This window comes from Osmerus eperlanus, chromosome 12 (genome assembly GCF_963692335.1).
Source record: "Osmerus eperlanus chromosome 12, fOsmEpe2.1, whole genome shotgun sequence".
Lineage (NCBI taxonomy): Eukaryota > Metazoa > Chordata > Actinopteri > Osmeriformes > Osmeridae > Osmerus > Osmerus eperlanus.
Window position 1 is genome coordinate 17,752,990 of NC_085029.1, and position 11,710 is coordinate 17,764,699.

The 11,710-nt window shown below is 48.0% G+C and overlaps 1 protein-coding gene across 1 annotated transcript; it reads right to left on the reverse strand.

Moving 5' to 3' along the window:
• Nucleotides 1-506: 506 nt before the first annotated feature.
• pgap3 (post-GPI attachment to proteins phospholipase 3) lies at nucleotides 507-8,114 on the reverse strand. Its single transcript, XM_062475087.1, has 8 exons — nucleotides 7,668-8,114; nucleotides 6,862-6,959; nucleotides 5,973-6,125; nucleotides 5,582-5,644; nucleotides 5,415-5,476; nucleotides 4,812-4,948; nucleotides 4,343-4,547; nucleotides 507-2,567 (listed from the first exon to the last, which is right to left on the reverse strand). The coding sequence occupies exons 1-8, from the start codon at nucleotides 7,879-7,881 to the stop codon at nucleotides 2,504-2,506; spliced, it is 996 nt and encodes a 331-aa protein (XP_062331071.1). The 5' UTR covers nucleotides 7,882-8,114; the 3' UTR covers nucleotides 507-2,503.
• Nucleotides 8,115-11,710: the final 3,596 nt, after the last annotated feature.

Genomic DNA, 11,710 nt, shown 5'->3' on the forward strand with positions numbered 1-11,710 from the left:
GAGCGGAGAAGGCAGAGTTCTTGTCCCATCAGTGTTCTGCAACTGACGGTACTATTCCTTCTTTCGTTAAAGCTGTTACTTCTTACTCCCAAATTCACCTCCCTGATGTGGAATCCTGAAGTATCTTTTGGGTCTGCTTCAACTTAAGAGCGGTGTAATGCTCTAAATAACAACAGATTTCTAGAATCTGTGAACTAAAATGTAGTATTTGGGTAGGCTACTTATGTGTAATAAACGAAACTATTTATTCCTCCATGGACTCAGACTGTCCTCTGTGTGCCTCAACCGAGGGAGGTTCGGCAGAAGAATGAGTTCTTTTCATCCACGTCCATCAATCTCCGTCTTCGAGCACAGGCTCGAATTTGATAGGCTCGAATTTTGGGGGCTTGTACCAGTGGAGTACTGTAAACTACGCATCACAACAGACCAAAGTTACTGCTACACTTTTTAGCCCCCCCCCCCCCCCCCCACACACACACACACACACACAAAACTCTCACAAAGTGTCTTATCAACCAATAACACATTTTTATTGGTTCAATTCTTAAAGCTTTATTACAATAACAAACCCAGGAGGGCGTGAGGGAACGCATTCGGAGCACGGAGGTGATGCGCAGGGCGGCAGGGCGGTAGTGAGTCAAACGGAGGCTGAGCGCCGCTTTAGAGTTTGACAGTGGTTCCCATGGTTACAGTAAAATATTCATGGTGTCTTTCCCTCCCACTCTTTTAAAGCCACCGGAGTTTCCAACGGTTGTCGACAGGTGAATCACCTGGGATGTTATGGTCGGATAAGAGTTAACCGTAAATTCTCCAGAGCAGTTTACGTCTAGCTATGGTTCACACCAACATCAGAAGGGGGAGATCATCATACTGGGTTGTGAACATTGTAGCATGCGTGAATGTAAACAATACCAAATAATAGCATTTAGAAGGAGTCTGTGGTTCTTAATCCGACACTGTTTCTGGTTGTTAGAGTCCCCCTCCCCCAACATCTCTCCCTCCCTGGCTCCCAGTGGTGCTACATTTACCCATGGTCAACCATGCTTTCATAAAGTACCCCCCCATCTCCTCTCTCTCTTGCTCTCTCTCTCTCACACACGTGTATATAGCTCTGATGCATCTGGGGGGTCATACTACAGGGTAAAGCTAAATCTGTCTCTCTCGTGCACCCCCCCCCCCCCACACACACACACACACGTTAAGTCAGTTCATGATGGTCATCGCAAAGGCAAAACCTTGAACGGAGGCATCACAGACACACTGTCGTGTGCTTCAACACAAGTTCTACACGTGCACGTGAGTCAAAGTGCACGTGGGGCAGCTGAGCACACAGACCTCACAAACACACGGACCTCACAAGCACACAGCCAAAACTCTCCACATGACAAACCCTCGTTAAAAATGGTAAAGAAAGTATCCTGTACAAGTAGGCACAACACAGAAACACACACAGGACAGCAGCAGAACAGTAGGCAGGTGAACATGAGAACAGCACTGGAGACAAGGACACGCACGCACGCACACTCACTCACTCACTATGTCAGTCTCCGAAGCTCTTCTATTGTGAGTACAGTAAACCTTCAGCCATCTCCTCTAAAGCTGCTCCCTCTCTACTTCCCTCCCTACACACAAAGGCAATCCAGGTGAACAAAGATCACTTCAAAAATATGATTGTTCAAATATTTCTCTCGTTGCAACTAATCCATCCAAGTGAATAAAAATAGTAATAAAAAAAAAAGCTAAATTTAACTAAATAAAGCACAAAGTGGTCATCGAGAATGAAGATCAAAGAACCCAAGGCAAAGTAAAACTAAATAATAATGTACAAACATGAAAAAGAAGCGGTGATGGAAATAGACTCGGTGAACTAAAGGCGAGATGGTGATTCGAGAACCACAAGCAGTCTCACTCTAGGATCCCAACAGCAGAGAACATGAGGCGGTGGCGCCGCCGTGTGGTGGCTGTTGGGATCTGCAGCTTGTGTAAATCCTGGCATGCTGGGCTTCCTGGAGGTGAAGGCAGGTGAGTATGTGATGACTCCAATGCTCCAGGCTTAGTGGATCATGGTGATGATCCCAATCACTGTCAACAGTTAGGCTAGGTCTGGGAGTTAAATTAGATTAGATATGTGTAGTCCAACCACTGTTGGTTGGCCGTGCAAATTGGGTGTCATATTGTGTTACAGAACACGGTTCTCTGGTCCACTATCCATTGAGGGCTATGCTAACTCAAGTCAAAGGCAAAGCTTAGTGAATGCAAAAAAATAGAAAAAAATAAACAGCAAACTCACTGGAAACCCCACAAATCACAGAGACAATTCTCTCAACCAAAAAAAAAACAAGAAAAATCCAAAACAAAAATAAATCAAGTGTAAACAAAGTTGATTTCGGTGGAATTCAAACTGATGAACACAGGTGTCATGCAGGTCGCCATGGAGACTGTGCCCCCACCCCTTTCTGGAGTCCAGCTGCCCTGATTGGTGGGGTGTGAGCAGTGGCCCCTCCTACTCCAGTTTAACCCCAGTCTTCTCTGTGTTCAGCAGGTGAAGGCTGTCGTCGATCAGGAAACTGCAGAAGGAAACAGAGAGAGACAGATGAGCTGGTCGAAGGCAAGGTTCGGTAAGGTAAGTTTAAAAGTATCCAACCCAAAATATCCCACCCCTCCTTTCAAAGCCACTCCTCCAAAACACATGGCCTGACAACAGCTGGGAGGCAGGTAGGTAGACAAGTAGTAGCCTGTCCAACCATTGCATTTGCTCCGATGTCCCTGTTCTACAGGGGCCTACCTGTAGAACAGGAAGTGGAGCGGCAGGGGCCTACCTGTAGAACAGGAAGTGGAGCGGCAGGGGCCTACCTGTAGAACAGGAAGTGAAGGGGCAGGGGTGTACCTGTAGAACAGGAAGTGAAGGGGCAGGGGTGTACCTGTAGAACAGGAAGTGAAGGGGCAGGGTTGTACCTGTAGAACAGGAAGTGAAGGGGCAGGGGCGTACCTGTAGAACAGGAAGTGAAGGGGCAGGTGCCTACCTGTAGAACAGGAAGTGAAGGGGCAGGGCCTACCTGTAGAACAGGAAGTGAAGGGGCAGGGGCGTACCTGTAGAACCGGAAGTGAAGGGGCCTACCTGTAGAACAGGATGTGAAGGGGCAGGTGCCTACCTGTAGAACAGGAAGTAAAGGGGCAGGGGCCTACCTGTAGAACAGGAAGTGACGAGGCAGGGGCGTACCTGTAGAACAGGAAGTGAAGGGGCAGGGGCGTACCTGTAGAACAGGAAGTGAAGGGGCAGGGGCGTACCTGTAGAACAGGAAGTGAAGGGGCAGGGGCGTACCTGTAGAACAGGAAGTGAAGGGGCAGGGGCGTACCTGTAGAACAGGAAGTGAAGGGGCAGGGGCGTACCTGTAGAACAGGAAGTGAAGGGGCAGGGGCGTACCTGTAGAACAGGAAGTGAAGGGGCAGGGGCGTACCTGTAGAACAGGAAGTGAAGGGGCAGGGGCGTACCTGTAGAACAGGAAGTGAAGGGGCAGGGGCGTACCTGTAGAACAGGAAGTGAAGGGGCAGGGGCGTACCTGTAGAACAGGAAGTGAATGGGCAGGGGCGTACCTGTAGAACAGGAAGTGAAGGGGCAGGGGCGTACCTGTAGAACAGGAAGTGAAGGGGCAGGGGCGTACCTGTAGAACAGGAAGTGAAGGGGCAGGGGCGTACCTGTAGAACAGGAAGTGAAGGGGCAGGGGCGTACCTGTAGAACAGGAAGTGAAGGGGCAGGGGCGTACCTGTAGAACAGGAAGTGACGGGGCAGGGGCGTACCTGTAGAACAGGAAGTGAAGGGGCAGGGGCGTACCTGTAGAACAGGAAGTGACGGGGCAGGGGCGTACCTGTAGAACAGGAAGTGAAGGGGCAGGGGCGTACCTGTAGAACAGGAAGTGAAGGGGCAGGGGCGTACCTGTAGAACAGGAAGTGAAGGGGCAGGGGCGTACCTGTAGAACAGGAAGTGACGGGGCAGGGGCGTACCTGTAGAACAGGAAGTGAAGGGGCAGGGGCGTACCTGTAGAACAGGAAGTGACGGGGCAGGGGCGTACCTGTAGAACAGGAAGTGAAGGGGCAGGGGCGTACCTGTAGAACAGGAAGTGACGGGGCAGGGGCGTACCTGTAGAACAGGAAGTGAAGGGGCAGGGGCGTACCTGTAGAACAGGAAGTGAAGGGGCAGGGGCGTACCTGTAGAACAGGAAGTGAAGGGGCAGGGGCGTACCTGTAGAACAGGAAGTGACGGGGCAGGGGCGTACCTGTAGAACAGGAAGTGAAGGGGCAGGGGCGTACCTGTAGAACAGGAAGTGACGGGGCAGGGGCGTACCTGTAGAACAGGAAGTGAACAGGCACGGTGCTGAGGTGCCACACGGCGTGGGCGTCCAGGATCCAGAGCAGGGGAGGGAAGTCCAGCAGCTCCAGCAGGGCCAGGCCGTGGAGCAGCACCACCACCACACCACACTTCCACCAGTACGGCAGCGTCCGACGGTTCAGCCAGCACCAGCACAGCCACCACAGCAGGTTCACCATGCCTGGGGGAGGGGGGAGTGGAGGTGGAAGGGGGAGGGGGAACAACATGTTATTCTAACAGGATAACATTAATAATATGGAATCCAATCTCAGATCCAGACCAGGGTGAATCTCAGATCCAGACCAGGGTGAATCTCAGATCCAGACCAGGGTGAATCTCAGATCCAGACCAGGGTAAATCTCAGATCCAGACCAGGGTGAATCTCAGATCCAGACCAGGGTGAATCTCAGATCCAGACCAGGGTGAATCTCAGATCCAGACTCACCGATGGCAGCGTTGGCGGCCATGTTGTATCCGTAGTCGAAGCTGACAAAGGTCAGGTAGGAAACGTGGGAGGTGAAGACCAGGATGAGCAGAACCCCCACCATGCTGGAGACCCCAGGCCTCCTCAAACCCAGAGTCCTGTAGGAGGGAAGAAGAAGACCTCAGGTTGATACAGGAGAGAAGAAGACCTCAGGTTGATACAGGAGAGAAGAAGACCTCAGGTTGATACAGGAGAGAAGAAGACCTCAGGTTCATACAGGAGAGAAGAAGACCTCAGGTTGATACAGGAGAGAAGAAGACCTCAGGTTCATACAGGAGAGAAGAAGACCTCAGGTTCATACAGGAGAGAAGAAGACCTCAGGTTCATACAGGAGAGAAGAAGACCTCAGGTTCATACAGGAGAGAAGAAGACCTCAGGTTCATACAGGAGAGAAGAAGACCTCAGGTTCATACAGGAGAGAAGAAGACCTCAGGTTCATACAGGAGAGAAGAAGACCTCAGGTTCATACAGGAGAGAAGAAGACCTCAGGTTCATACAGGAGAGAAGAAGACCTCAGGTTCATACAGGAGAGAAGAAGACCTCAGGTAGTAAGTAGCTTCTTACCTCACACAGCACAGATAGATTGAGTAGAGGATCACAGCAGATGCACAGAAGTAATCCATTTTCTAAAAGAGAGACACAGGTGAGTGTGGTACAAACAAGGCCTGGTCTGGTGGGGTCTACAGTCTGGTAACTGACCACAGATCTAGCCTGGAGAAGAGCAAACGCACCTCTGTCAGATATGTGTCCTTGGTGTGGAACACGGTAGACCAGAACCAGGCATTGAGGGACACCTGCAGACAACACACAGTCCATCAAACCACAATACACAGTATACAGGCCATAGCTCTCCAGTCTCATGAAAGAATGTAGAGCAGAGGTCTTCCACCCCAGTCCTCAGTGCACTTTCTAACCTCCCCTTACAACCCCTGCTCCCTATCTCCCCCCTGCCCTTACAACCCCTGCTCCCTATCTCCCCCCCGCCCTTACAACCCCTGCTCCCTATCTCCCCCCCGCCCTTACAACCCCTGCTCCCTATCTCCCCCCCGCCCTTACAACCCCTGCTCCCTATCTCCCCCCTGCCCTTACAACCCCTGCTCCCTATCTGGCCCCGCCCCTCACCAGGGAGAAGGCGGTGATGGTGTGGTACATGGGGCTCTGGCGGGGCACCGCGCTGCGGTATCGGAGCAGCATCAGCAGGCAGGCCAGGCCGTTGAGCAGCGAGGCCAGCGCCGACGCCGGCTCCTCAAAACACAGGAAGCGTGCGAACGGCCACTGGATGGAGAAACACACACAGATGGTCTCAAATACACTCTGATAACAACGTCTGCTGTCTACACTGTCATGTTATATAGAGCAGCAGTGATGTCTGTCTACACTGTCATGTGATATAGAGCAGCAGTGATGTCTGTCTACACTGTCATGTGATATAGAGCAGCAGTGATGTCTGTCTACACTGTGTTGTGATATAGAGCAGCAGTGATGTCTGTCTACACTGTGTTGTGATATAGAGCAGCAGTGATGTCTGTCTACACTGTGTTGTGATATAGAGCAGCAGTGATGTCTGTCTACACTGTCATGTTATATAGAGCAGCAGTGATGTCTGTCTACACTGTCATGTGATATAGAGCAGCAGTGATGTCTGTCTACACTGTGTTGTGATATAGAGCAGCAGTGATGTCTGTCTACACTGTCATGTTATACAGAGCAGCAGTGATGTCTGTCTACACTGTCATGTTATACAGAGCAGCGGTGATGTCTGTCTACACTGTCATGTTATACAGAGCAGCGGTGATGTCTGTCTACACTGTCATGTTATACAGAGCAGCGGTGATGTCTGTCTACACTGTCATGTTATACAGAGCAGCAGTGATGTCTGTCTACACTGTCATGTGATATAGAGCAGCAGTGATGTCTGTCATGTGATATAGAGCAGCAGTGATGTCTGTCATGTGATATAGAGCAGCAGTGACGCTGAGAAGAAAGAAGTAGTTCCGGCAGGGTTTCCTACCTTGCCGTGAAACTGAGGTACGCTGTATCCCTCTGCCTGGTACAGGCCCACAGTGGTCCACATGCACTGGTACCTGCAGTCATCTCTGCACGTCCAACCTGGTCAGAAACACACCCAGGGTCAGAAACACACCCGGGGTCAGAAACACACCCGGGGTCAGAAACACACTGTAACACTCCATCTACCTCTCTCACACTGTGTTTCTGTACACACACACACACCTTTCTTTTTGTCTGATATACGCCCTCTGACATTGCTTGTAAAAAGTGCCATACAAATCAAATGTATTTGACTTGTCTATGCCACACTCACACACATGCAGTATATTAAAAACTTGATAGGCAGGTTAATACAAATAGCACGTTGGACCTGAATATTCAGGTGTCGACACCCAGATGCTGCTTATCTAGAATGACAGGGCTAAGTTGTCTTTCCTGGCTAGAGACCACCAAACAAATTAAGAACTCATGTAGTTTATCTATAAACGTAGTCTTAAACAGACCCGAGGCTGATATGCTGAAATGAGTTCATATAGGACTAATTCCCGTACTATGTTATACAGTTCTGAGTAGCTTCCACCACATTCTACATCACAAAAGGACACAGTTGTACGAGGTTGTTAAGTTCCTATCGCTAGTTGCCTTACAGTCAGCGAATGTGCAGACAAGCGTTTGACCATGTCAGCATGAACATGTATACGGTCACATTTCCACACTTCAGCTGTGCACTCACGGTTATCCTACCAGCTAGCGTTAGCTTGCTTGCTGTCAACATCATCAGACAGTATGCGGCAACACAAACCTCACCTGTCAACGCCATGTATGGCGGTTGGGTGGACTGAAAACCCCTGAGCCGAGCTCCGGTGCAGTTGGTCCGGACGCACTGCTTAACACAGTCACGGTACACCGGCTCCTTGTCTCCTTGTGAGGCACGGACCGTGGACGGGAGTAGGAGAAAAGCGACGCTTGCCACGGCGAACAGCCTGACAGCTGTGGATGGGGGCAGAACTGGCGAGGCCATTGCGTGGCGGTCGGCCAGTCAGAACTCAGAAGGCACAACGGTGCGATAGCAACACCACGGTACGATAGTCGACATTACCAGAACAGCATTCCTCCTGCGATATTTAGCAGGCTGTGAGGAGTCTTGCTAGATGACCCACTCTGCTGCTAACGTAGCCTGCACAGTCCGCTGAGTCCACTGACTACTTTTTGCCACCCGCCAGGAAACCTTCCAAATACGGGACCAGGAAGTGAACAACAGTCGACTCACTGCGCATGCCCTTCTGCTTTGGCTTCACTGAAGAGCCTGTGAAACAGGCAATTTGTTGATTACATAATGTTCATATGTATTGCTTTAGTATTCTGTATTGAACCTCTCTATTCATATCTTGTTTAATGCAACTTTTATATGACATAATATAATATTATTTACAAAACACTTTCCATCTACCAGAATCCATGTTTTGATTCCAGTGGTGATCAACCTGCCTCTGACCTGAGTGTGTCTGAGCATCATCAGTCAGGTGTCACTGACAGGGGGACACAGATGATGCAAATCACTCACCTGGCTCCACACCTGGGAGAAGGTGTGTCTCACAATGACAACAGAAACCTTCTCATTTGATTGGTCACTTTAATTAATCATGTTTAGTTCTTGGAACACAGTAGCCAATATAAACATCGCAACGACTTAAGAATTTATCGTAAAATAAACGACCACAAAAACGAGTCATGCAACGGAATTGTTGATTGAATATGATACAAGTAAACATTCTATACAATTTTAACAAGCCACACTTGAAATGTAAAGGATTAATCAACGGCTGACATCTCACCTCTCCTGATAACATCATTTGCATGTCAAAAGACGTGTTTCAAGATGTATGACTCAAAGAAAGACCATCAACATAAACACACACACACAATTATTACGACAATAATGTATATATTCTTAAAACATACTAAATTAAAAACCTGTATTTCAAATGCACATTATCTAGAGAGCTCAGTATTTGGATAGCAATGACAGGTTCATGGTGGAACTGACATTTCAGGTTGTTTTGTGGCACCAGAGCCAGACACGGTCTAGTTTCCCCAAGTTACTCAGATAGAGAACAGGCATGACCGCTGCCCAGGACGAGATGAGAATTAGGAACGGTATGTTAACAAGACGGTGGTACACCTCACTGCTCAGAGGCAAACCCAACCCTAGAAAGAATACAAGAAATTGAGGAAGGTAGGCGATGGCCGTCATGACCAGGCTGTTGATGATGATCTGAAGAGCCTTCTTCTTCTGGGGGTGGAGGTTTCGTCCTGCAGGGTCAGAACTCTTCAGAGCCCGGAGGATGAAGAAGTCCCAGATTCCGACTATCAGGATGGTAAAAGTTGATGGCAAGATGCAGACGGTCTTCCAAGCAGGATCTTTATGGAATTAGAAATATACGACTCCATGAATGGAAGTGACAGCCCACACTGCAACACACATCAGAACCCTGGAGGTCAGACCCTTCCTGGCTCTGTACATGATTGGATGAACCACAGCCAGGTAGCAGTCCAGACAGATACAGGTCATGAAGAGAGGTCGTCCACTCGTAGTGAAACTATTGAAGAAGTTAAAAACAAATTCTACTTCCCATATTTTCCAGTTGACATAATTGCACACTCCAATAGGAAGAAACAATAAAAAAAACGAATCCATAACAGTTAGGTTTAACAAAAAGACGTCGTTGGGGGTGGTAGGAATTCCTTTTTTGTGTCTCTGAAACAGCTCAAAAAGGACAGCCACACTTGCGGGGAACCCAAATAGAGCAATTACAATATTACAACTAAACCATAGCAACACAAATGCCCAGTAATCGTCACAGATGTGGAAGTAATTCTCAGCGCTGCTGTGTTCTGTGATGTTATAGGAGCCAGACATCCTGTTATATGTTACTGAGTTTCTTGAAGGTGAATCGGAAAAAAACATGCAAACCAATAAAGCAAAAATCTGTAATACGTTACAAAGTTTGCAATGATGATAATATTTTTTTAATCAAATTACCGTAAGACATTCTGAGATGACATCAAAAATAATCATGATATTTATGAAGTTTCAACAACCTTGAATCATCTAATGTTTCACCAGAGGTTGGGATCAGGAGCGATCGAGTTTCTCTCAGAAGTTAACCTGGTTTTATGCTGGTGGGATCAGACCTGTTGTTACATCAATTAACCTGTCAGACTGGGTTGAATTTTGCAAACCACAACGACAGGATGGAGGCCATGGCTGTCTGTGAAAACTATTCAAATCCGCTCGGTAGAGCCATGAGAAGGGTGAACTGGGATAGAGCCATCAGAGGGGTGAACTGGGATAGAGCCATGAGAGGGGTGAACTGGGATAGAGCCATGAGAGGGGTGAACTGGGATAGAGCCATGAGAGGGGTGAACTGGGATAGAGCCATGAGAGGGGTGAACTGGGATAGAGCCATGGGAGGGGTGAACTGGGATAGTACCATGAGAGGGGTGAACTGGGATAGAGCCATGAGAGGGGTGAACTGGGATAGAGCCATGAGAGGGGTGAACTGGGATAGAGCCATGGGAGGGGTGAACTGGGATAGTACCATGAGAGGGGTGAACTGGGATAGAGCCATGAGAGGGGTGAACTGGGATAGAGCCATGAGAGGGGTGAACTGGGATAGAGCCATGGGAGGGGTGAACTGGGATAGTACAATGAGAGGGGTGAACTGGGATAGAGCCATGAGAGGGGTGAACTGGGATAGAGCCATGAGAGGGGTGAACTGGGATAGAGCCATGGGAGGGGGATAGAGCCATGAGAGAAAAACAAGAAAACCATCATGTGACGTTTCTTTTCTTTAAAATATGTTTATCAGCTAATCCCAAACATGTGTAAAAATGTGTAATGCTTGTTAAATGCGTCTGGATTTCAGGATGTTGTGTCCAACAGTGTCTGTCCAAGATGAAGATCAGATGATACAATGTTTAATACATACAGAAGCAAGTGACTGGACAGAGTTGGACTCCAAAGCTGACCTAGTTGTGTGAGAGTTGTGGAGCAACAGTGTAGCAGCCTGTGCACATCAGAACCTTGTGCTTTTTCTTTCCCAAACTACACTTCACCTCGTCAAACTATGATATAGTTAAGTTCCATACATCGTGTTCTAAATCTATCGTCTATATATTGTCTGATGCAATTCTTCAATTGTATATTATATTATTTACAAGATACCTTCTACCAGAATCCATGTTTTGATTCCAGCGGTGATCAACCTGCCTCTGACCTGAGTGTGTCTGAGCATCATCAGTCAGGTGTCACTGACAGGGGGACACAGATGATGCAAATCACTCACCTGGCTCCACACCTGGGAGAAGGTGTGTCTCACAATGACAACAGAAACCTTCAGATTTGGTTATTTCAGATTTGGTTATTTGGTCACTTTAATTCATCATGTTTGGTTTTTGGAACACAGTAGCCAATTCAGACATCTTATTAACTTTAAAACATAACTGAACAAAAACATAAACAGATGGCTATACTAAATACAACACTACAAATTAACACTGTATAATGCAGATGTCTTAGACAAGGTTCATGAGCAAAGATCTATGAAATACAAATATTAAATAGAAACAGGAGAAATCAATCAGGGAAACTTCATAGAATAGAATGTCACACATTTGAAAACATCACACACAGACAATGATAACAGTAGGCCAAATCAAGATCATGATTTATTTTAACAGATCCATTCATGGTGGAACTGAAGTTTCAGGTTGTTTTGTGTGTTGTTTTGTGGTTTGTAAAACTGACCCTGGCCCCCCTGTGGCCCCCCCTTTTTTTACGTTGTTTT

Bases quoted from the DNA above. Each gene is read 5' to 3' on its own strand.
- pgap3 (XM_062475087.1), bottom strand. From the start codon at position 7,881: ATGGCCTCGCCAGTTCTGCCCCCATCCACAGCTGTCAGGCTGTTCGCC. The intron at 6,126-6,861 runs GTAGGAAACCCT...TTCTCCATCCAG, and splicing joins TACCTCAGTTTCACGGCAAG to TGGCCGTTCGCACGCTTCCT. The intron at 5,477-5,581 runs GTGCGTTTGCTC...TCTCTCTTTTAG, and splicing joins AGGACACATATCTGACAGAG to AAAATGGATTACTTCTGTGC.